This window comes from Hypanus sabinus, chromosome 6, assembly GCF_030144855.1.
Source record: "Hypanus sabinus isolate sHypSab1 chromosome 6, sHypSab1.hap1, whole genome shotgun sequence".
Classification (NCBI taxonomy): domain Eukaryota; kingdom Metazoa; phylum Chordata; class Chondrichthyes; order Myliobatiformes; family Dasyatidae; genus Hypanus; species Hypanus sabinus.
In genome coordinates this window covers 110,837,083-110,863,944 of record NC_082711.1, presented here as the reverse complement: position 1 = coordinate 110,863,944, position 26,862 = coordinate 110,837,083, and the positions used below count along the sequence as shown (strand labels likewise).

Here is a 26,862-nt window from a genome sequence, read left to right as displayed (position 1 = left end):
TTTTCACCTGTCAGCTCCCAGCTTCTCCCTTCATCATGTCTTCCCCCTCATCTGCTCTCTCCTATCACCTTCTAGCTTCTTCTCTCCACCCATCTTTTCATTCTGCTGCCTACCCCCTTCCGTTCCAGGCCTGAAAGCAGACTTGACTTCAAATGTTGACTGTTTACTGCTCTGCCTGACCTGTTGAGTTCCTCCAGCATCTTGTGTGTTTCTCAGAATAACCTCCACTCCTGTTGTGTTGGATTTCTGTCTCCTCTCGGTGTCTGGCCTCGTGATCCTTCCAGGTGAATCACTCTGTCTCCATGCTCATGTGGGGGTGGAGCTCCCTCTGATCATGTGAACACCCTCCCAGCCAACAGATGGCCACCATCATCCCTTGTCATCGTACGCTCACTGCCATTGAGTTATCCTGTTCTCCCTCTGTCACCTTCGCTCCGCAGGCTCCAGAGAACTCGTTCCATCCGACGCCGAGCCGTTCCCGGAAAAACGCACACACTGGGAGAGGAGCCTGGACCGAGGGTCGAGGGTCAGGACATGAGCCTGGCAGCAGACGGAGGTGTGGCCCGTGAGGAAAAGACAGCTGCCTCAGAGAGAATTGAAGAGGTAGCTGATCCCAGGAGCCAAACCTGTCCTCGGTTAGAGCAGCAGGAAGGTCTCATCAGGGGGGGACTGGGATCTATGGTGTTGTTCCCACAGAGACACAGTGATCGGATCACAAATCAGAGAGGTGGGGTCTCAGCCATACTCCAAAGGTCTCCATTGAGGACACAGCCAGTAGACCTGAAGATAGTCGGTGTTGGGGAACTCAAAGTCAAACTTAAACTTCAGCCTTTTGCCCCTTAGGTTGAGTGAGAACAGAACCAGGGGTCGTAGGTTGGGGATGAAAAGTGAATTGTTTAGGAGGAAAATGAGGGGTAAATGCCTCGCTCAGAGGGTGGTGAGTGCGTGGACCAGAGGAAGTGTCGGATGCTGGTTTGATTGGAACACTTACGAGAAGTTTGGATAGGTACGTGGATGGGAGGGGTACGAGAGATACCATCTAGGGGTGTGTAGATGGGACGTGGTAGAAGATCAGGTTGGCATGAACTAGATGGTCTGAAGGGCCTGTTTCTGTGATGTACTGGTCTTTGACTCCATTAACCTAGAGTTGAGTTGATTACCATCTACACAAGTCCCTGTGCGCTCAGAGGCAATGGGAAACCTACCTTCTGTAGCATCACAGACTCAGAGCGTCAGAGACACGACATTCACAAGATTTACATCGATTAGACATAAATTATACAAAATCATATAAAAAAGAGCACAATTAGAACAACAGCTTCTTACATTTGTGTATGTTAGTATTGTTGCTCCAGACTGTGATGGGATCAGTCAAATTTGTTAGTGTGTTCAGTTACCAGACAAATATCCTTAAACTTCATAACCTTCATAGTGATCAAGGACAGAAGGAGAGGGAAAAATGGAGATAGAAAGGAAGAGGGGGGAGGTGGGGAAGGAAGTCACAGGATAGGAGAGGGATAAAATGGAGAGGAGGGGGAGGAGAGAGAGATCAATTTGGAAGGCGAGTGGCAAGTAGTGCTGGTAGGTTTAGGTAACGTTCTTGTACTGATTTATCTTTTGATGTGTGTTTCCTGAACCTGCAGCTCTAGATGAAGATATTTGTCATTCTGTGTTCCTGGACCTGCAGATACAAGCAGAGATAATTGTCATTGTGTGTTCCTGTACCTGCAGTTACAGGCAGAGATAATTGTCATTCTGTGTTCCTGTACCTGCAGTTACAGGCAGAGATGATTGTCATTGTGTGTTCCTGTACCTGCAGTTACAGGCAGAGATGATTGTCATTTTGTGTTCCTGGACCTGCATTTACAGGCAGAGATTATTGTCATTGTGTGTTCCTGGACCTGCCATTACAGGCAGAGATTATTGTCATTGTTTGTTCCTCTACCTGCAGTTACAGGCAGAGATAATTGTCATTCTGTGTTCCTGGACCTGCAGTTACAGGCAGAGATGATTGTCATTGTGTGTTCCTGTACCTGCAGTAACAGGCAGAGATGATTGTCATTGTGTGTTCCTGTACCTGCAGTTACAGGCAGAGATGATTGTCATTGTGTTCTCTCTCCCACTCCAGCTCCAGGCAGAGATCGAGTCCCTGCGCGGTCAACAGGAGGAGACCAGCACCGAGAACCAGCGGCTCAAAGTAACCAATCAGGAGATGGAGACGCGGCTGGAGGGGATCCAACGGGAGCTCCAGGAGGCCCAGGATCGGCTGGTCACCCTCCAGGAGGAGGCTGCTCACCGGGAGGAGAAAGAGAGGTGAGGGACCCCCGCAAACTCCTCAGTGTGCAGATACACTGTACACACCATCACACAGTGTATACACACTGCTGTACATACCACACGCATATAGCAGCACAGTGTGTATACAGACTTAACACTGTTAAATACCCTGTACACACCCCTCATCTGCTGTACATAGTCCATACACACCACACACTGAGCACAGTCACCATGGTACCTGGTGTGTTGCATACAGGCTGAACACTGTGCAGAGAGCCACGGAACTGTGTGTGCCCCCACTGTGTAAGATCCACAGACTGTACACACACACACTCTATAGACACACACACATGCAACCACACACACACTGACACACACTCTATGCACAGACACAGACACACACACACTCTATACACAGACACACACACTGACATACACTCTATACACAGACACAGACACACACACACTCTATACACATGCACACACACACACTCTATAGACACACACACATGCAACCACACACACACACTCTCTGTATACACAGACACAGACAGACACTCACACATACACACACATACACACACAAAGACACACACATGCACACTCACACAGACACACACACACACACACGCACACACACACACTCTATAAACAGACACAGACAGACACTCACACACACTCACACAGACACAGACAGATACTCACACATACACACACAAAGACACACACATACAAACTCACACAGACACACACACTCTATACACAGACACAGACAGACACTCACACATACACACACAAAGACACACACATACACACTCACACAGACACACACACACACACCCACTCTATACACAGACACAGACAGACACTCACACATGCACACACATATACACACTCACACATACACACACACACACACACACACACACACTCTATACACAGACGCAGACAGACACTCACACACACACACACACACACACACAGACACACCCACACACACACACTGTACATACTGCTGCATCCTTCACACTGCAGAAAGTCACTGTACAGTGTATAAATGCACTGTGCTCAACTGAGACGCACACTGTGTACACATCCCCTGCAAACACACTGCAATTGTGAAGATCCCACACATTACTCCCGCCTCTTGCTCATTCTACACTTGCCCTGTTGTCCCCTGCACAGCTTCCATATGCTATATATGCATCTCTGTCCACGGGACACACGACACACCTGCTGTCTTCTGCTTTGTTCTTGTGGCAAGGTAAGGGTTTAACAGATCATGTGTAATCTGTCCAGGCAAGAAAGGACTTGAAGATCAGAGTTTCCAATAACACAGTAGGGAACAGGGGGGATTTGCCATGAAGACACAAAGTAAGAGAGGTGATTGATAAGTTCATGGCCTAAGGTAGAAGGATTCAATTTTAGAAATCCTGGCACATGTAATCTTCAACATAGCCCCCCCCCCACATGTACACACTTAGTCCAGTGGTCGTGGGGCATACGGATCCCTTCTTTGTGGAAGTGGTCCACGGCAGGGGTGATTGATAAGTTTGTGGCCCAAGGTAGGAGATGAGTTATTAACTTCAAACTTTCTGCGTTTTCACTCAAAGAGTTGAACTGCACCTGTATGTAACGAGAACGCCCTGTACCACCAGGTGGTCCAGAGCAGGGTGATTGATAAGTTCGTGGCCTGGGTTAGAAGGAGATCAGTTATACAGCTCTTGTTACATGCTAAATGCTAACCATCACTCACCACCCATCACAACCTGTGTAAAAACAAACCCTAATGCGGTTAGCAGACACTTCCAGGAACATGGGGGGTACTTCTTAAAAATATTAGGCCTGGAAACTAACATAAACTGGACAAATGCCCAAAGAAAAAGAGCAGAGAGGAGATGGATTGAAACACTGCAGACTTATTCCCCGCATGGCCTGAACGAGGCCTAAAGAGCTAGGCTGCCCTGGAATTAAACCCTTAAACACTTAGAAGTAGCATGACCCGCACAATTACATGCCTTTCATTATCTGGTCCAGGGGTAATACACACGCCAAGCTTGATCACCTTGGCGGAGCCGTCTCGGGGAGGGTTTCTAATGTAAAGGCTCGAAACACTTGACAATCCGAGAGTGCATTACTGACGATGTGTCCCAGGACACGATAATGAAAGGCATTGACCAGATTAACCTGACTTCCCCGTACAAGCCGAAACGGCATAGCAGCTCATATCCCAAACTCTGCAGCCTAAACCCTCCCAACCAAACATAAACATACACCGACCCTACATTCAAACCTAATCCTAAGGTCCAAAGGGGGCACACACCCCCACAAACCCTAGGCACTTCCCGATCAACCCTGGCTTCAGCCCCACAAACCCTAAGCACACCCCGATTAAAACTTTCTAAACCCCACAAACCCGATATATATATATATATAAATATATTTATACACACATCCACCAGCCCAACACTCAAACCTAATCCTAAGGTCTAAAGGGGGCACACACCCCCACAAACCCTAGGCACTTCCCGATCAACCCTGGCTTCAGCCCTACAAACCCTAAACACACCCCTATTAAACCTTGCTAAACCCCCACAAACTGGATATCCTATATCAAGGGGAACAAGATTCAACAAAGGCAAGTGTTGGATCTGGTTAATGAAAGCGTGGGCCAGATCAAAGTGGCAGGGTCACGTGAGACTGAATCTCAAGGGGCGAGATCAAAAATCACAAGGGGGCTAATTAGCCCACTGCCCGCATAATTCCAACCCACCAATCCCTGTGTAAAAACAAACCCCGTTCCACACACCCACCACTCCCTGTGTAAAAACAAACCCCGTTCCACACACCCACCACTCCCTGTGTAAAAACAAACCCCGTTCCACACACCCACCACTCTCTGTGTAAAAACAAACCCCGTTCCACACACCCACCACTCCTTGTGTAAAAACAAACCCCGTTCCACACACCCACCACTCCCTGTGTAAAAACAAACCCCGTTCCACACACCCACCACTCTCTGTGTAAAAACAAACCCCGTTCCACACACCCACCACTCCTTGTGTAAAAACAAACCCCGTTCCACACACTCACCACTCTCTGAGTAAAAACAAACCCCGTTCCACACACCCATCACTCTCTGTATAAAAACAAACCCCGTTCCACACACCCATCACTCTCTGTGTAAAAACAAACCCCGTTCCACACACCCACCACTCTCTGTGTAAAAACAAACCCCGTTCCACACACCCACCACTCCCTGTGTAAAAACAAACCCCGTTCCACACACCCACCACTCTCTGTGTAAAAACAAACCCCGTTCCACACACCCACCACTCCCTGTGTAAAAACAAACCCCGTTCCACACACCCATCACTCTCTGTGTAAAAACAAACCCCGTTCCACACACTCACCACTCACTGTGTAAAAACAAACCCCGTTCCACACACCCATCACTCTCTGTGTAAAAACAAACCCCATTCCACACAACCACCACTCCTTGTGTAAAAACAAACCCCGTTCCACACACCCACCACTCCCTGTGTAAAAACAAACCCCGTTCCACACACCCACCACTCTCTGTGTAAAAACAAACCCCGTTCCACACACCCATCACTCTCTGTGTAAAAACAAACCCCGTTCCACACACCCACCACTCTCTGTGTAAAAACAAACCCCGTTCCACACACCCATCACTCTCTGTGTAAAAACAAACCCCGTTCCACACACCCACCACTTCCTGTGTAAAAACAAACCCCGTTCCACACACCCACCACTCTCTGTGTAAAAACAAACCCCGTTCCACACACCCTCCACTCCCTGTGTAAAAACAAACCCCGTTCCACACACCCACAACTCACTGTGTAAAAACAAACCCCGTTCCACACACCCACCACTCTCTGTGTAAAAACAAACCCCGTTCCACACACCCACCACTCTCTGTGTAAAAACAAACCCCGTTCCACACACTCACCACTCTCTGTGTAAAAACAAACCTCATTCCACACACCCACCACTCCCTGTGTAAAAACAAACCTCATTCCACACACCCACCACTCTCTGTGTAAAAACGAACCCCGTTCCACACACCCACCACTCTCTGTGTAAAAACGAACCCCGTTCCACACACCCACCACTCTCTGTGTAAAAACAAACCCCGTTCCACACACCCACCACTCTCTGTGTAAAAACGAACCCCGTTCCACACACCCACCACTCCCTGTGTAAAAACAAACCCCGTTCCACACACCCACCACTCTCTGTGTAAAAACGAACCCCGTTCCACACACCCACCACTCCCTGTGTAAAAACAAACCCCGTTCCACACACCCACCACTCTCTGTGTAAAAACAAACCCCGTTCCACACACTCACCACTCCCTGTGTAAAAACAAACCCCGTTCCACACACCCACCACTCTCTGTGTAAAGACAAACGACGTTCCACACACTCACCACTCTCTGTGTAAAAACAAATCCCGTTCCACACACCCACAACTCCCTGTGTAAAAACAAACGACGTTCCACACACCCACTCCTCCCTGTATAACAAAAATACCTCTGACATCACCTCTATACTTTCCTGCAAATGTCTTTGAATCTTGCCCCTGATATTAGTTCGTGCCTTCCTGGGGTCATGTCTCTGTCTGTCCACGTGATCTATACCTCTCATCAAGTTGTTCCCCTTTATCAAGTCCGCTTTTATCCTTCGTCTCTCTTCTGTTCTCATTCCAGGGAGAGTAATCTATCGCCGGACACGGAGCGTGCAAAAGCTGATGCTGTTGTTCTGCAGGTAATATCGGATGTTCACGGTGGGGGGAGATGGGTGAGCTGATCCCGTGACTGCTGTGTGTGTCTGAGGTTGAACTCTCGGTTCTGTCTGGGGTGCAGTCGATCAGGTTCATTATCACTGACATATTTCATGAGGTTTGTTGTTGTCTGTCAGTGCAATACATAAAAATACAAATTATAACAAGACATATTCTTTATATTGATTGTGAATGCCCACAAAAAAATGAATCTCAAGGATATATATGGTAACACGTATGGACTTTGATAATCCATTTATCTTGAACAGTGAACTTTGAACTTGATATGAAATTATCCTCCAAAGGATCATTGTTGTTCATAGATTGAAGCTCTGTGTGTTCCCTCCCCCTCCAGCTCCAGGCAGAGATCGAGTCCCTGCGCGGTCAACAGGAGGAGACCAGCACCGAGAACCAACGGCTCAAAGTGACCAATCAGGAGATGGAGACGCGGCTGGAGGGGATCCAACGGGAGCTCCAGGAGGCCCAGGATCGGCTGGTCACCCTCCAGGAGGAGGCAGCTCACCGGGAGGAGAAAGAGAGGTGAGGGACCCCCGCAAACTCCTCAGTGTGCAGATACACTGTACACACCATCACACAGTGTATACACTCTGCTGTACATGGCACACGCATATAGCACAGTGTGTATACAGACTTAACACTGTTAAATACCCTGTACACACCCCTCATCTGCTGTACATAGTCCATACACACCACACACTGAGCACAGTCACCATGGTACCTGGTGTGTTGCATACAGGCTGAACACTGTGCAGAGAGCCACGGAACTGTGTGTGCCCCCACTGTGTAAGATCCACAGACTGTACACACACACACTCTATAGACACACACACAGTGACACACACTCTATACACAGACACAGCACCACACACACACAATCTATACACAGACACACACACACAAACACACAAACTCTATACGCAGACACAGCCACACACAATCTATACACACACTCACACTCTATACTCAGACACGAGCCCACACACACACTATACACAGACACAGAGAGACACTCACACATACACACACACACACTCACACACACATGCACACACAGAGACACACACACACACCCACTCTATACACAGACCGACAGACACACACACACACCGACACACACAGACACACACACACTCTATACACAGACACAGACAGCCACTCACACACAGAGACACACACAGCCACACACACAGAATCTACAGAATCTATACACAGAGACACACACACACACAAACACTCTATATACAGACAGACAGATAGACACACACACACTCCATAGACACACAGACATGCAAACACACACACTGACACACATTCAATACACAGACACTGCCACGCACACACACACACACACACACACACACACACACACAAACCCCTTTTCACACACCCACCACTCTCTGTGTAAAAACCAACCCCGTTCCACACACCCACCACTCCCTGTGTAAAAACAAACCCCGTTCCACACACCCACCACTCCCTGTGTAAAAACAAACCCCGTTCCACACACTCACCACTCCCTGTGTAAAAACAAACCCCGTTTCACACACCCTCCACTCTCTGTGTAAAAACAAACCCCATTCCACACACCCATCACTCTCTGTGTAAAAACAAACCCCGTTCCACACACCCACCACTCTCTGTGTAAAAACAAACCCCGTTCCACACACCCATCACTCTCTGTATAAAAAAAAACCCCGTTCCACACACCCATCACTCCCTGTGTAAAATCAAACCCCATTCCACACACCCACCACTCCCTGTGTAAAAACAAACCCCGTTCCACACACCCATCACTCTCTGTATAAAAAAAAACCCCGTTCCACACACCCACCACTCACTGTGTAAAAACAAACGAAGTTCCACACACCCACCACTCTCTGTGTAAAAACAAATCCCGTTCCACACACCCACCACTCCCTGTGTAAAAACCAACCCCGTTCCACACACACACCACTCCCTGTGTAAAAACAAACCCCGTTCCACACACTCACCACTCCCTGTGTAAAAACAAACCCCGTTCCACACACACACCACTCCCTGTGTAAAAACAAACCCCGTTCCACACACTCACCACTCCCTGTGTAAAAACAAACCCCGTTCCACACACACACCACTCCCTGTGTAAAAACAAACCCCGTTCCACACACCCACCACTCTCTGTGTAAAAACAAACCCCGTTCCACACACACACCACTCTCTGTGTAAAAACAAACCCCGTTCCACACACCCACCACTCCCTGTGTAAAATCAAACCCCGTTCCACACACCCATCACTCTCTGTGTAAAAACAAACCCCGTTCCACACACCCATCACTCTCTGTGTAAAAACGAACCCCGTTCCACACACCCACCACTCCCTGTGTAAAAACAAACCCCGTTCCACACACCCACCACTCCCTGTGTAAAAACAAACCCCGTTCCACACACCCATCACTCTCTGTGTAAAAACAAACCCCGTTCCACACACCCACAACTCTCTGTGTAAAAACAAACCTCATTCCACACACCCACCACTCTCTGTGTAAACACAAACCCCGTTCCACACACCCATCATTCTCTGTGTAAAAACGAACCCCGTTCCACACACCCATCACTCTCTGTGTAAAATCAAACCCCGTTCCACACACCCATCACTCTCTCTGTAAAAACAAACCCCGTTCCACACACCCATCACTCTCTGTGTAAAAACGAACCCCGTTCCACACACCCATCACTCTCTGTGTAAAAACGAACCCCGTTCCACACACCCATCACTCTCTGTGTAAAAACGAACCCCGTTCCACACACCCATCACTCTCTGTGTAAAAACGAACCCCGTTCCACACACCCATCACTCTCTGTGTAAAAACGAACCTCGTTCCACACACCCATCACTCTCTGTGTAAAAACAAACCCCGTTCCACACAACCACAACTCCCTGTGTAAAAACAAACCCCGTTCCACACACCCACCACTCTCTGTGTAAAAACAAACCCCGTTCCACACACCCACCACTCCCTGTGTAAAAACAAACCCCATTCCACACACCCATCACTCTCTGTGTAAAAACGAACCTCGTTCCATACACCCATCACTCTCTGTGTAAAAACAAACCCCGTTCCACACACCCACCACTCCCTGTGTAAAAACAAACCCTGTCCCACACAACCACAACTCCCTGTGTAAAAACAAACGACGTTCCACACACCCACTCCTCCCTGTATAACAAAAATACCTCTGACATCACCTCTATACTTTCCTGCAAATGTCTTTGAATCTTGCCCCTGATATTAGTTCGTGCCTTCCTGGGGTCATGTCTCTGGCGTCCACGTGATCTATACCTCTCATCAAATTGTTCCCCTTTATCAAGTCCGCTTTTTTCCTTCGTCTCTCTTCTGTTCTCATTCCAGGGAGAGTAATCTATCGCCGGACACGGAGCATGCAAAAGCTGATGCTGTTGTTCAGCAGGTAATATCGGATGTTCACGGTGGGGGGAGATGGGTGAGCTGATCCTGTGACTGCTGTGTATGTCTGAGGTTGAACTCTCGGTTCTGTCTGGGGTGCAGTCGATCAGGTTCATTATCACTGACATATTTCATGAGATTTGTTGTTTAGTTGCAGCCCGGCAGTGCAATACTTTTAGTTATGACAGGAAACATGTACAGTCTAGTAAGTAGTGTGAAAAGAGATTAAAGCATGAGGTAGTGTTCATGGGGTCATTGACCATTCAGAAAAATGGTGGCGGAGGTGAAGATGTTTGCATCCCGCACATAACATTCCCTCTCGGAATTTCCACTGCTGTGTGGACCAGCCACTGCTCCGAATGGGAAATTCTCACATGGCCTGAAAACTGTGTGGCTCTTCAATTTTTTTTGTATTATGCACTCTATTGACACTTAGAATAATAAAAAGTGAACAATCAAATCCTTGAAGAGTTAAATGAAAGAAAGCACAACAAATGAAATCATTCATATTTCATAATTTTTTGAACTTGCGCAACATTGGCATTTGCATTCAGCGAGCGCGGGGTTAATTAACAATCAGATACCAAATTCCATTCTGTGTTTATTGTTACAATTTGTAAATGTATTGTAACCTCAAAGCACTGACGATGTAAATAGACTGAAGCTCTAAAATGTTTCAATGTAAAGGTTGTGGTATGCTTATCATTTAGAAATTAATGGATTACATTCATTGACACATTAAATAATTACAGGGTGATTCACAAGATTCAAAGTGCTTTATTATTAAAGAATGTACAAATCATAGAAACTTGAGATTTGTTTGCTTACAGACAGTCGCAAATCAAGGAACCTGAAAGAACCCAATTAAAACGAATGTAAGAGCAACACCCCTCCCCCCCCCGACACACCCACGGGGAAAGGGAAAAAAACAAAAAAACGAAACAACGCAACACAAACAATTTCACGAGAATAGTTTTCGAGATTATATGAACATTACAGAAAAGGACATTCTGGATGCATGGCGACAAAGGCTTTGTTCAGGGGGGCATTTCACCCGCACAGCTCCGAGGGAACAGCGGCCCCACACCAGCAGGTTCAGGAACAGATTCCTCCCCCCCGCCCCAAACATCCGGCTCTTCAACCGAAGGGAATAGGTACCCACAACCCACCGACTCACTTTCTTTACAACCCATGTGGCCAATATCAGTTACTTATTTATTTGTTTGTTTGTTATTATTTGCTTTTCCTTTTATACGGGCACAGTTTGCCCAGGGGCAGAAGAGAGGGAAACAGCCGAACAGAGAGAGTGAGTCAGAGAGAATGAGGGCAGAATGGATGAATTGAGAGAGTTGGAGAAGGAAAGGACTGACAGGAGAGCCGATCAGAGTGTAAAACAGTTCTGAAAAGAGTGACAGAAAAACAGATAAGGAGAGAGGATGTTGAATAGATGAAGCTGAGGTCCTGATTGGAGGACTTTCAGAGGACATACTGATAGGAGTGATCCCTCTGTCTGTTCCCTCCCCCTCCAGCTCCAGGCGGAGATCGAGTCCCTGCGCGGTCAACAGGAGGAGACCAGCACTGAGAACCAGCAGCTCAAAGTGACCAATCAGGAGATGGAGACGCGGCTGGAGGGGATCCAACGGGAGCTTCAGGAGGCCCAGGATCGGCTGGTCACCCTCCAGGAGGAGGCAGCTCACCGGGAGGAGAAGGAAGGGTGAGGAATTCCTCAGAAGAGTGGAGTCACATCATACATTTTCATGTCAGTTTTTCCCAATCCTGCTATTCCCACTCTTCTCCCTTAGGGATTGATGGACATGTTATTCACTGTTTTCTGATCCACTCCTTTGAACAACTGAATAATCCCATTTTAATTTCACTTCCCATTCCCATTTCAACATGTTAGTCCATGACTCCTCTTCTGCCATAACAAGGCCATTATCAAGTTGAGAAGCAACACCTCACATCCCACCTGGGTAGCATCCAACCTGGTGGTGTGAACATCTATTTCTCCAAGTGCTGGTAGTTTCTTCCAACCTCTTCCTTCTGTCTTTTTTCCATTCCTCATCACGGTTCACCTCTCACTCCATCTCTTCTCCTCACTGCCCATCCCCTCGGTCGTTGCCTCTCCTCCGTCCCTTTCTCCCATGGTCCATTCTCCTCTCCTATCAGACTGCCTCTTCTTCAACCTTTTGCCTTTTCACCTGTCAGCTCCCAGCTTCTCCCTTCATCATGTCTTCCCCCTCATCTGCTCTCTCCTATCACCTTCTAGCTTCTTCTCTCCACCCATCTTTTCATTCTGCTGCCTACCCCCTTCCGTTCCAGGCCTGAAAGCAGACTTGACTTCAAATGTTGACTGTTTACTGCTCTGCCTGACCTGTTGAGTTCCTCCAGCATCTTGTGTGTTTCTCAGAATAACCTCCACTCCTGTTGTGTTGGATTTCTGTCTCCTCTCGGTGTCTGGCCTCGTGATCCTTCCAGGTGAATCACTCTGTCTCCATGCTCATGTGGGGGTGGAGCTCCCTCTGATCATGTGAACACCCTCCCAGCCAACAGATGGCCACCAACAGCCCTTGTCATCGTACGCTCACTGCCATTGAGTTATCCTGTTCTCCCTCTGTCACCTTCGCTCCGCAGGCTCCAGAGAACTCGTTCCATCCGACGCCGAGCCGTTCCCGGAAAAACGCACACACTGGGAGAGGAGCCTGGACCGAGGGTCGAGGGTCAGGACATGAGCCTGGCAGCAGAGGGAGGTGTGGCCCGTGAGGAAAAGACAGCTGCCTCAGAGAGAATTGAAGAGGTAGCTGATCCCAGGAGCCAAACCTGTCCTCGGTTAGAGCAGCAGGAAGGTCTCATCAGGGGGGACTGGGATCTATGGTGTTGTTCCCACAGAGACACAGTGATCGGATCACAAATCAGAGAGGTGGGGTCTCAGCCATACTCCAAAGGTCTCCATTGAGGACACAGCCAGTAGACTTGAAGATAGTCGGTGTTGGGGAACTCAAAGTCAAACTTAAACTTCAGCCTTTTGCCCCTTAGGTTGAGTGAGAACAGAACCAGGGGTCGTAGGTTGGGGATGAAAAGTGAATTGTTTAGGAGGAAAATGAGGGGTAAATGCCTCGCTCAGAGGGTGGTGAGTGCGTGGACCAGAGGAAGTGTCGGATGCTGGTTTGATTGGAACACTTACGAGAAGTTTGGATAGGTACGTGGATGGGAGGGGTATGAGAGATACCATCTAGGGGTGTGTAGATGGGACGTGGTAGAAGATCAGGTTGGCATGAACTAGATGGTCTGAAGGGCCTGTTTCTGTGATGTACTGGTCTTTGACTCCATTAACCTAAAGTTGAGTTGATTACCATCTACACAAGTCCCTGTGCGCTCAGAGGCAATGGGAAACCTACTTTCTGTAGCATCACAGACTCAGAGCGTCAGAGACACGACATTCACAAGATTAACATCGATTAGACATAAATTATATAAAATTGTCAAACAGGTTCCTTAAGGCTGTTACAACCAGGGGTGGTAATGGGGACAAGCTCCCACGACCTATTAAATGCACCTAAATGGGGGCACCTCAAATAGCCTCTGACAACTGAGTCCAACTCCTACCCTTCACGTGTGGTTTAGCTGCTAAGCCCGGCAGAACTGTTCTACTGACAGGAGAAGGGACAAAGGCAGATTACTGGTGCCTTAAACCCAGTTGCTCTGGGCAGATGGGGCTTGTCAACCATAGTTGGGAGCTCAAATGGAGAAGGAAAGTTCTGATCTCAAACCTCTGCTGTCTCGTGGCCATACCCTCTCATGGGGAAGGCTTCGGGATTAAACCCTGAGGGAATAATCCAGTGTTGGAGTCACTAAACAGTCCTACATTGAGTTCAATGCTGACTGGCAGCTCCTGCGATGTTGCTGGTGCCAAACAGTTTTAGACTCTGCCATGCCTTTGGGTTCATCAGATGTGTAGAGAGATGAAACGTGCTACAGGGGCAACAGCTTTCTCTCCAAATATTACTGCCCAGGCTTTCATACCTAGACAACTAGGATGCGATATCCATGGTCAACTGTGACTGATGGAGGCCCTCATTCACTCACTCATACAAGAAAGAGCACAATTAGAACAAAATATCGACAGTCTATTGGAGTGAGTCTGAACAGAGCAGTCATGGTCTTTTGCTGTACTGAGATAGTGGTTAGTGTTTTGCCAATTGATTCAAGAACTAACTAACTGCTCCTGAACCTGGTGATGTGGGACTTCCAGCGTCTCTATCTCCTGCCTGATGGGAGCTGTGAGAAGATGGCATGGCCCGAATGGGGAGGATCTCTGTTGGACGTTGCCTCTCTGAGGCAGCCCCTCCTGTAGATACTACCGACGGTGGAGAGGGACGTGCCCATGACTTATGGGCTGAGTTCACTACTCTCTGCAGCCTCTTACATTCCTGTACTTTAGAATTGTTGCTCCAGACTGTGATGTGACCAGTTCGGGCATTTACAACAGGACCTGTAAAAGTTTGTTAGAGTGTTCAGTGACCAGACAAATCTCCTTAACCTTCATAACCTTCAGAGTGATCAAGAACAGAAAAAGAGGGGAAAATGGAGATAGAAAGGAAGAGAGGGAGGGTGGGGAAGGAAGCCACAGGACAGGAGAGGGATAAAATGGAGAGGAGGGGGAGAAGAGAGAGAGTGAGAGAGAGAGAGAGAGAGAGAGAGAGAGAGAGATCAGGAGAAGTTTAATGGGAAAGGTCAGTGCTATGTTGTGATGGTTTCAAGTAACTTTTTTGTTCTGATTTACCTTTTTAATGTGTGTTCCCTGGACCTACAGCTTCAGATGGAGATGATTGTCATTGTGTGTTCCCTCCCCTTCAGTTCCAGGCAGAGATCGAGTCCCTGCGCGGTCAACAGGAGGAGACCAGCACCGAGAACCAGCGGCTCAAAGTGACCAATCAGGAGATGGAGACGCGGCTGGAGGGGATCCAACGGGAGCTCCAGGAGGCCCAGGATCGGCTGGTCACCCTCCAGGAGGAGGCAGCTCACCGGGAGGAGAAGGAAGGGTGAGGAATTCCTTGGAAGAGTTGAGACACATGGTATATTTACATGTCAGTTTTTCCCAATCCTGCTGTCCCAAACCCTTACCTCATGGACTGATGGACACGCTATTCTATTCTTTCTGATCCACTCACTTGACTGACTGAGTAACCCTTTTTTAATTTCACTCCCCAATCCCATTTTGCCACGATAGTCCATGTCCTCCTCTACTGCCATAATTATCATGTTGGAGGAGCAATACCTCATATTCCATCTCGGTAGCTTCCAACCTGCTGGGGTGAACATCGATTTCTCTAACATTCAGTTACTCTACCCCCTCCTTCCATCGCTCTTTATCCATTCCCCATTCTGATCCCCTGCCACCCTGTCTCTTCTCACTGCCCATTGCCTCCACTGGGTACCTCTCCTCCATCCCTTTCTCCCATGGTTCATTCTCCTCTCTCATCAGATCGCTTCTTCTTCAACCTTTCGCCTGTCACCTCCAAGCTTCCCCCTCATCTGCTCCCTCCCATCACCTGCTAGCTTGTATTCCTTGCCCTCCACCTACCCTTTTATTCTGGTGTCGTCCCGCATCCTTTCCAGACTTAAAAATGGTCTGGACTTCAAATGTTGACTGTTTACTGCTCTGCCTGACCTGCTGAGTTCCTCCAGCATCTTGTGTGTTTCTCAGAATAACCTCCACTCCTGGTGTGTTGGATTTCTGTCTCCTCTCGGTGTCTGGCCTCGTGATCCTTCCAGGTGAATCACACTGTCTCCATACTCACGTGGGGGCGGAGCTCCCTCTGATCATGTGATCACCCTCCCAGCCAATTGATGGCCACCATCATCCCTTGTCATCGTACGCTCACTGCCATTGAGTTATCCTGTTCTCCCTCTGTCACCTCCGCTCCGCAGGCTCCAGAGAACTCGTTCCATCCGACGCCGAGCCGTTCCCGGAAAAACGCACACGCCAGGAGAGGAGTCTGGACCGAGGGTCGAGGGGCAGGACATGAGCCTGGCAGCAGATGGAGAAGTGGCCCACGAGGACACGGAGGCTGCCTCAGCAGGAGATAAGGCAGCAAGGAGAATTGAAGAGGTAGCTGATCCCAGAAACCAGACCTTTCCTCGGTTAGAGCAGCAGGAAGGACCCCTGGTGTTGTTCCCAGTGAGATACGGTGATCAGATCACAGATCAGAGAGATGGGGTTTCAGCCATACTCTAATAGTCCCCACTGAGAATAAGGCCACTGGATGAAAGATAGTAACGGTTGGGAAACTCCAACGTGAACATCAGCTTTTTGCCCCTCAGGTTGGGTGAGAGCAGAACTAGAGGTCATAGGTTAAGGGTGAAAGCTGGAATATTCAGGAGATGAGGAGGAATCTCTTCACTCAGGGGGTGGAGAGGGTGAGGACTGAGCTTCCACTGGAAGTGATGGTTGTGGGTTTGATTGGAACATTTACAGTAAGTACTGGGATGGGAGGGGTACGGAGGGATTAGCATCCGGGTGTGCGTAGATGGGACTAGGCAGTAGATCATGTGGGCATGAACTAGATGGCTGAAGGGCCTGTTTATGTGATGTGGTGCTCCGTGATGCTAAAGCCCAGCTTATCACTGCCTGCACGAGTCCATGTGAGATCAGGTGCAGTGGAAACCTTACATTCAGCAGCATGACATGCACAGACAGTGCTGCAGGACCGTGCAGAGGGAGCGAGGCCGAGGATTTCTGATGTCCTGGTGTGACTTTGAAACGCAGCATCAGAAACACGTCATTCACTGGAAAAGCATCAATTTGACATAAATTAAACAAGGAAAAGCAGAATTAGAACAGCATATCCACAGATTCCTTTGTAGTGAAAATGATCAACGTGGTCAAGGTGTTGCAAGAACAGAAAGAGAGAGAGGGGGAGAAGGGAGTCGCAGGATAGGTGAGGAATAAAATGGAGAGTAGAGGAGGACGGGGGACAGAGATTATAGAAAATGCCAGAGTCTGATGGGGAAGGCGAGATGCACATGGTGCTGTGGTTACAAGTAACTTTCTTGTCTGATTTACCTCTCAACATGTGTTCCTTCCCCTCCAGCTCCAGGCAGAGATCGAGTCCCTGCGCGGTCAACAGGAGGAGACCAGCACCGAGAACCAGCGGCTCAAAGTGACCAATCAGGAGATGGAGACGCGGCTGGAAGGGATCCAACGGGAGCTCCAGGAGGCCCAGGATCGGCTGGTCACCCTCCAGGAGGAGGCAGCTCACCGGGAGGAGAAGGAAGGGTGAGGAATTCCTTGGAAGAGTTGAGACACATGGTATATTTACATGTCAGTTTTTCCCAATCCTGCTGTCCCAAACCCTTACCTCATGGACTGATGGACACGCTATTCTATTCATTCTGATCCACTCACTTGACTGACTGAGTAACCCTTTTTTAATTTCACTCCCCAATCCCATTTTGCCACGATAGTCCATGTCCTCCTCTACTGCCATAATTATCATGTTGGAGGAGCAATACCTCATATTCCATCTCGGTAGCTTCCAACCTGCTGGGGTGAACATCGATTTCTCTAACATTCAGTTACTCTACCCCCTCCTTCCATCGCTCTTTATCCATTCCCCATTCTGATCCCCTGCCACCCTGTCTCTTCTCACTGCCCATTGCCTCCATTGGGTACCTCTCCTCCATCCCTTTCTCCCATGGTTCATTCTCCTCTCTCATCAGATCGCTTCTTCTTCAACCTTTCGCCTGTCACCTCCAAGCTTCCCCCTCATCTGCTCCCTCCCATCACCTGCTAGCTTGTATTCCTTGCCCTCCACCTACCCTTTTATTCTGGTGTCGTCCCGCATCCTTTCCAGACTTAAAAATGGTCTGGACTTCAAATGTTGACTGTTTACTGCTCTGCCTGACCTGCTGAGTTCCTCCAGCATCTTGTGTGTTTCTCAGAATAACCTCCACTCCTGGTGTGTTGGATTTCTGTCTCCTCTCGGTGTCTGGCCTCGTGATCCTTCCAGGTGAATCACACTGTCTCCATACTCACGTGGGGGCGGAGCTCCCTCTGATCATGTGATCACCCTCCCAGCCAATTGATGGCCACCATCATCCCTTGTCATCGTACGCTCACTGCCATTGAGTTATCCTGTTCTCCCTCTGTCACCTCCGCTCCGCAGGCTCCAGAGAACTCGTTCCATCCGACGCCGAGCCGTTCCCGGAAAAACGCACACGCCAGGAGAGGAGTCTGGACCGAGGGTCGAGGGGCAGGACATGAGCCTGGCAGCAGATGGAGAAGTGGCCCACGAGGACACGGAGGCTGCCTCAGCAGGAGATAAGGCAGCAAGGAGAATTGAAGAGGTAGCTGATCCCAGAAACCAGACCTTTCCTCGGTTAGAGCAGCAGGAAGGACCCCTGGTGTTGTTCCCAGTGAGATACGGTGATCAGATCACAGATCAGAGAGATGGGGTTTCAGCCATACTCTAATAGTCCCCACTGAGAATAAGGCCACTGGATGAAAGATAGTAACGGTTGGGAAACTCCAACGTGAACATCAGCTTTTTGCCCCTCAGGTTGGGTGAGAGCAGAACTAGAGGTCATAGGTTAAGGGTGAAAGCTGGAATATTCAGGAGATGAGGAGGAATCTCTTCACTCAGGGGGTGGAGAGGGTGAGGACTGAGCTTCCACTGGAAGTGATGGTTGTGGGTTTGATTGGAACATTTACAGTAAGTACTGGGATGGGAGGGGTACGGAGGGATTAGCATCCGGGTGTGCGTAGATGGGACTAGGCAGTAGATCATGTGGGCATGAACTAGATGGCTGAAGGGCCTGTTTATGTGATGTGGTGCTCCGTGATGCTAAAGCCCAGCTTATCACTGCCTGCACGAGTCCATGTGAGATCAGGTGCAGTGGAAACCTTACATTCAGCAGCATGACATGCACAGACAGTGCTGCAGGACCGTGCAGAGGGAGCGAGGCCGAGGATTTCTGATGTCCTGGTGTGACTTTGAAACGCAGCATCAGAAACACGTCATTCACTGGAAAAGCATCAATTTGACATAAATTAAACAAGGAAAAGCAGAATTAGAACAGCATATCCACAGATTCCTTTGTAGTGAAAATGATCAACGTGGTCAAGGTGTTGCAAGAACAGAAAGAGAGAGAGGGGGAGAAGGGAGTCGCAGGATAGGTGAGGAATAAAATGGAGAGTAGAGGAGGACGGGGGACAGAGATTATAGAAAATGCCAGAGTCTGATGGGGAAGGCGAGATGCACATGGTGCTGTGGTTACAAGTAACTTTCTTGTCTGATTTACCTCTCAACATGTGTTCCTTCCCCTCCAGCTCCAGGCAGAGATCGAGTCCCTGCGCGGTCAACAGGAGGAGACCAGCACCGAGAACCAGCGGCTCAAAGTGACCAATCAGGAGATGGAGACGCGGCTGGAAGGGATCCAACGGGAGCTCCAGGAGGCCCAGGATCGGCTGGTCACCCTCCAGGAGGAGGCAGCTCACCGGGAGGAGAAGGAAGGGTGAGGAATTCCTTGGAAGAGTTGAGACACATGGTATATTTACATGTCAGTTTTTCCCAATCCTGCTGTCCCAAACCCTTACCTCATGGACTGATGGACACGCTATTCTATTCATTCTGATCCACTCACTTGACTGACTGAGTAACCCTTTTTTAATTTCACTCCCCAATCCCATTTTGCCACGATAGTCCATGTCCTCCTCTACTGCCATAATTATCATGTTGGAGGAGCAATACCTCATATTCCATCTCGGTAGCTTCCAACCTGCTGGGGTGAACATCGATTTCTCTAACATTCAGTTACTCTACCCCCTCCTTCCATCGCTCTTTATCCATTCCCCATTCTGATCCCCTGCCACCCTGTCTCTTCTCACTGCCCATTGCCTCCATTGGGTACCTCTCCTCCATCCCTTTCTCCCATGGTTCATTCTCCTCTCTCATCAGATCGCTTCTTCTTCAACCTTTCGCCTGTCACCTCCAAGCTTCCCCCTCATCTGCTCCCTCCCATCACCTGCTAGCTTGTATTCCTTGCCCTCCACCTACCCTTTTATTCTGGTGTCGTCCCGCATCCTTTCCAGACTTAAAAATGGTCTGGACTTCAAATGTTGACTGTTTACTGCTCTGCCTGACCTGCTGAGTTCCTCCAGCATCTTGTGTGTTTCTCAGAATAACCTCCACTCCTGGTGTGTTGGATTTCTGTCTCCTCTCGGTGTCTGGCCTCGTGATCCTTCCAGGTGAATCACACTGTCTCCATACTCATGTGGGGGTGGAGCTCCCTCTGATCATGTGATCACCCTCCCAGCCAATTGATGGCCACCATCATCCCTTGTCATCGTACGCTCACTGCCATTGAGTTATCCTGTTCTCCCTCTGTCACCTCCGCTCCGCAGGCTCCAGAGAACTCGTTCCATCCGACGCCGAGCCGTTCCCGGAAAAACGCACACGCCAGGAGAGGAGTCTGGACCGAGGGTCGAGGGGCAGAACATGAGCCTGGCAGCAGATGGAGAAGTGGCCCACGAGGACACGGAGGCTGCCTCAGCAGGAGATAAGGCAGCAAGGAGAATTGAAGAGGTAGCTGATCCCAGAAACCAGACCTTTCCTCGGTTAGAGCAGCAGGAAGGACCCCTGGTGTTGTTCCCAGTGAGATACGGTGATCAGATCACAGATCAGAGAGATGGGGTTTCAGCCATACTCTAATAGTCCCCACTGAGAATAAGGCCACTGGACTAGAGCCTGATGAAAGATAGTAACGGTTGGGAAACTCCAACGTGAACATCAGCTTTTTGCCCCTCAGGTTGGGTGAGAGCAGAACTAGAGGTCATAGGTTAAGGGTGAAAGCTGGAATATTCAGGAGATGAGGAGGAATCTCTTCACTCAGGGGGTGGAGAGGGTGAGGACTGAGCTTCCACTGGAAGTGATGGTTGTGGGTTTGATTGGAACATTTACAGTAAGTACTGGGATGGGAGGGGTACGGAGGGATTAACATCCGGGTGTGCGTAGATGGGACTAGGCAGTAGATCATGTGGGCATGAACTAGATGGCTGAAGGGCCTGTTTATGTGATGTGGTGCTCCGTGATGCTAAAGCCCAGCTTATCACTGCCTGCACGAGTCCATGTGAGATCAGGTGCAGTGGAAACCTTACATTCAGCAGCATGACATGCACAGACAGTGCTGCAGGACCGTGCAGAGGGAGCGAGGCCGAGGATTTCTGATGTCCTGGTGTGACTTTGAAACGCAGCATCAGAAACACGTCATTCACTGGAAAAGCATCAATTTGACATAAATTAAACAAGGAAAAGCAGAATTAGAACAGCATATCCACAGATTCCTTTGTAGTGAAAATGATCAACGTGGTCAAGGTGTTGCAAGAACAGAAAGAGAGAGAGGGGGAGAAGGGAGTCGCAGGATAGGTGAGGTTTACTTAAAGCAGCAGGAAGGTCTAATCCTGTAGTGATTGGGTTGCACAATATTGTCCCACTGAGAGATTGTGATCAGAACACAGACCAGAGACTGGGATCCTAGACAGAGCTGGAGCCACTCGGGACCTGAGTTTGGAACTGGATTCTTGTCCTGGGTTGGTTTCGGTCACATTCTCACTGAGGCATGAAGTCACAGATTAGCATAGGAGGTCAGGTTGAATGAATGGCCAGAGGCCAGGTCATCAAAAGTCCCAGGAGATTCCCAGATCAGTGGCTGGGGATTTACTGGGGAACATGACAGTAAGCAGGGAGTTCATTCCGGAGATTTATCGTGGCTGTGATTGCAATCTGAAAGAGTGTGGACTAGTGAGGGAGATGGAGAGAGGGAGAGGGAGAGGGAGAGGGAGAGAGAGAGGGAGATGGAGAGAGACTAGAGTAGGAGACTGACAGAATGAGAGACCAAGAGTGTGTGTGAGGGATAGAAAGACAGTGAGAGAGAGAAAGAATTGAATTTGAATTGACTTTATTTCTTCCATCCTTCACATACATGAGGAGTAAAAATCTTTACGTTAGTCTAAATGTGCAATGTGCAATTATAGTAATTTATAATAAAAAAAAATCAATGTGACATAGAAATACACTCAAATCAGCGTGAGTTCATCAGTCTGGTGGCCTGGTGGGAGAAGCTGTCCTGTTGGTCCTGGTTTTTAAGCTGCGGTACCGTTTCCCAGATGACTTGGGTCCCCAGTGATTCTTTTTTCACACTTGTCTCTGTAAACGTCCTGAATCGTGGGAAGTTCACATCCACAGATGTGCTGGTCTGTCCACACCATTCTCTGCAGAACCCTACGATTGAAGGAGGTACAGTTCCCATACCAGGCAGTGATGCAGCCAGTCAGGATGTTCCCAATATTGCCCCTGTGGATGGTTCTTAGGATTCCTCAACCGTCTGAGGTGAAAGAGGCGCTGTTGTGCCTTTTTCACCACACAGCTGGTGTGTACAGACCACGTGAGGTCCTCGGTGATGTGGATGCCGAGGAATTTAAAGCTGCTTACCTTCTCAACCCCAGATCCATTGATGTCTATAGAGGTTAGCCTGTCTCCATTCCTCCTGCAATCCACAACCAGCTCCTTTGTTTTTGTGACATTGTGGGAGAGGTTGTTTTCTTGACACCGCTGTGTCAGAGAGATGACTTCTTCCCTGTAGGTCACCTTGTTATTGTTTGAGATTAGGCCAATCGATGTAGTGTTGAGAGTGAGAGACTGAGAGAGAGAGTAAGAGACAGACACAGATATAGGGAGTGTGAGAGAGAGAGGGTCAAAGGGAGAGACAGAGAGAAAAAAAGAGAGAGAGGGTGACACAGACAGTGAACGAGTGAGAGAGAGAAGGAGAAAGGACTGGAGGGAGAGGGTTAGGGAGTTGGAAGGAATGAGGTAGAGACTGTGAAAGGTGGACAGAGTTAATGAGGGGATATAAAGGGAGATGATGAACAGGTTTCTCTGTGTCCTTCCAGCTCCAGGCAGAGATCGAGTCCCTGCGCGGTCAACAGGAGGAGACCAGCACCGAGAACCAGCGGCTCAAAGTGACCAATCAGGAGATGGAGACGCAATTGAAGGAGAGCCGGCAGGAGCTGCAGGAAGCCCAGAATCGGCTGGTGAGCCTCCAGGAGGAGACAGAGAGGTGAGGGCAGCCATCCTGCACTCCCTTTGCCAGTACGATGAGAGGGTCTGGTTGAGGGTTTGCGGAACAAGAACGTGAGTTGAAGGGGAATGTCTTCACTCAGGCGGTGCAGCAAGCTGCTGGATGTGGGTTTAATTCCAACTCTGAAGGGAGAGTTGGATAGGTACATGAACGGGAGGGCTACAGTCTGGGTGCAGGGCAATGGGACGAGGTAGATTAATTGTTTGGCATGGCCTATTTCTCTGCAGTGGAGTTGTATGGCTCCATGACAATGCTCAGCACACTCTCCACACTCTGCACATCTTTCCCTATCTTCCTTTACGTAAATATCTTCCTTCCTGTAAATGCCTGCAAGAGAGGTAGTATTTGGTAACATTTAAGAGCATAAGACAAGTGTAGAGTTGCACCTTTTGGCCCCCTCAATATGGCTGATTTATTATCCCTCTCAACCCCCATTCTCCTGCCTTCCCCCTGAAACCTTTGACACCTTTTGCTAATCAAGAAACTGTAAGTCTCCACTTTAAATAGACAAAGCCAGTGATGCCCTCCACAGCTATCCATGGCAATCAATTCCACAGATTCACCCCCCGGCTAAAGAGATTCCTCCTCCTCTCTGTTCCAAACCAACATCCTTCTACTCTGAGGCTGTATCCTTTGGTTCTAGACTTCCCCACTACAGCTCGTGAACGTAATGTCATACATCACAACCACGCCATCGGCTTTCCTGAAGTACTGTTTGGTCACACTGTGGAATGACATCAGAAAGGAGCAGGGACAACACCTCCCATTAGACCATGAGACGATTAGACACAGGAACAGTTTGGCCCATTGAGTTCTTTCTGCTGTTCCATCATGGCTGGTTTATTATCCCTCTCAACCCCATTCTCCTGTCTTCTCCACATAACCTTTGGCACTCTGCCTAATCAAGAGCCTATCAAACTCCGCTTCATCTCTGTTCTAAATGGACGTCCCTCTATTCTGTGTTTCTGCCCCCTGGTCCTGAACTTTCCCATGACAGAAAACATCCTCTCCACATTCATTCTCTCTAGGCTTTTCAATATTTGATAGGTCACAACGATATCCCACTCATTCGTCTAAACTCCAGTGAGTACAGAGCCAGAGCCATTGACGGCTGCTCATACATTAACTGTTTCATTCCCAAAATCATTGTAGTGAACCTCCTCTGGACCCTCTCCAATTCCAGCACACCTTTTCTTAAACAAGGAGCCCAAAACTGCTCACAGTACTCCGAGTGCAGCATGACCAGTGGCTTATAAAGACTCAGAATAACATCCTTCCTTTTATAGTTCTGTCTTCATGAAATAAACACTAACATTGCTTTTGCCAGCTTCACCAGCGATTTTCCGGAGATGTCATGGGTCACTGTATTAGGTACACTGGTACACCTGCTCATTAATGCAAATATCTAATCAGCCAATCACGTGGCAGCAACTCAATGCAGAAACACATGCAGACATGGTCAAGAGGTTCAGCTGTTGTTCAGACCAAACAAGAGAAGGGGGAAGAAATGTGACCTACGTCACATTGACCATGGAATGGTCGTTGGTGCCAGACAGGGTGGTTTGAGAATCTCAGAAACTGCTGATCTCTTGGGATTTTCACACTCAATGGTGTCTGGAGTGGTGCGAAAAACAAAAATAAACACCCAGTGAGTGCCAGTGGTGTGGGTGAAAACACCTTGTGAATTAGAGAGGCCAGACTGGTTCAAGCTGACAGTAACTCACGTAACCACGTGTTGCAATGGTGATGTGCAGAGGAGTATCTCTGTATGTCAAATCAAGAGATGCGACATGTGAGGCTGACGAGAGTAGACGGGGCATGTGAGGCTGACGAGTGTAGACGGGGCATGTGAGGCTGACAAGTGTAGATGGGCAGTGTGAGGCTGACGAGTGTAGATGGGCTGTGTGAGGCTGACGAGTGTAGATGGGCTGTGTGAGGCTGACGAGTGTAGATGGGCTGTGTGAGGCTGACGAGTGTAGATGGACCATGTGAGGCTGACGAGTGTATATGGGCTGTGTGAGGCTGACGAGTGTAGACGGGGCATGTGAGGCTGACGAGAGCAGACGGGGCTGTGTGAGGCTGACGAGTGTAGACGGGGCATGTGAGGCTGACGAGTGTAGATGGGGCATGTGAGGCTGACAAGTGTAGATGGGCAGTGTGAGGCTGACGAGTGTAGATGGGCTGTGTGAGGCTGACGAGTGCAGATGGGCTGTGTGAGGCTGACGAGTGTAGACGGACCGTGTGAGGCTGACGAGTGTAGACGGGGCTGTGTGAGGCTGACGAGTGTAGACGGACCGTGTGAGGCTGACGAGTGTAGATGGGCTGTGTGAGGCTGACGAGTGTAGACGGGGCCGTGTGAGGCTGACGAGTGTAGATGGGGCGTGTGAGGCTGACGAGTGTAGATGGGCTGTGTGAGGCTGACGAGTGCAGATGGACCGTGTGAGGCTGACGAGTGTAGACGGACCGTGTGAGGCTAACGAGTGTAGATGGGGCGTGTGAGGCTGACGAGTGTAGATGGGCTGTGTGTGGCTGACGAGTGTAGATGGGCCGTGTGAGGCTGACGAGTGCAGATTGGCTGTGTGAGACTGACGAGTGTAGATGGGCTGTGTGAGACTGACGAGTGTAGATGGGCTGTGTGAGGCTGACGAGTGTAGACGGGGCATGTGAGGCTGACGAGTGTAGATGGGCTGTGTGAGGCTGACGAGTGTAGATGGGGCTGTGTGAGGCTGACGAGTGTAGATGGGGCCGTGTGAGGCTGACGAGTGCAGATTGGCTGTGTGAGACTGACGAGTGTAGATGGGGCATGTGAGGCTGACGAGTGTAGATGGACCGTGTGAGGCTGACGAGTGTAGATGGGCTGTGTGAGGCTGACGAGTGTAGATGGGCTGTGTGAGGCTGACGAGTGTAGACGGGGCATGTGAGGCTGATGAGTGTAGACGGACTGTGTGAGGCTGACGAGTGTAGACGGACCGTGTGAGGCTGACGAGTGTAGATGGGCTGTGTGAGGCTGACGAGTGTAGATGGGCAGTGTGGGGCTGACGAGTGTAGATGGGGCATGTGAGGCTGACGAGTGTAGATGGGCTGTGTGAGGCTGACTAGTGTAGACGGGGCTGTGTGAGGCTGACGAGTGTAGACGGGGCTGTGTGAGGCTGATGAGTGTAGACGGGGCGTGTGTGGG

The 26,862-nt window shown here is 49.2% G+C and overlaps 1 protein-coding gene across 1 annotated transcript in view; it reads left to right on the top strand.

Moving 5' to 3' along the window:
* LOC132395186 (trichohyalin-like) overlaps positions 1-26,862 on the top strand; it is a 252,206-nt gene that overhangs the window by 157,652 nt on the left and 67,692 nt on the right. The window contains 14 exon segments of the mRNA XM_059971479.1: positions 441-603; positions 2,129-2,313; positions 7,010-7,067; positions 7,439-7,623; positions 10,494-10,551; positions 12,077-12,261; positions 13,182-13,344; positions 15,405-15,589; positions 16,479-16,659; positions 17,642-17,826; positions 18,716-18,896; positions 19,879-20,063; positions 20,953-21,133; positions 23,497-23,663. Coding sequence (XP_059827462.1) covers positions 441-603; positions 2,129-2,313; positions 7,010-7,067; positions 7,439-7,623; positions 10,494-10,551; positions 12,077-12,261; positions 13,182-13,344; positions 15,405-15,589; positions 16,479-16,659; positions 17,642-17,826; positions 18,716-18,896; positions 19,879-20,063; positions 20,953-21,133; positions 23,497-23,663 — 2,262 coding nt within the window.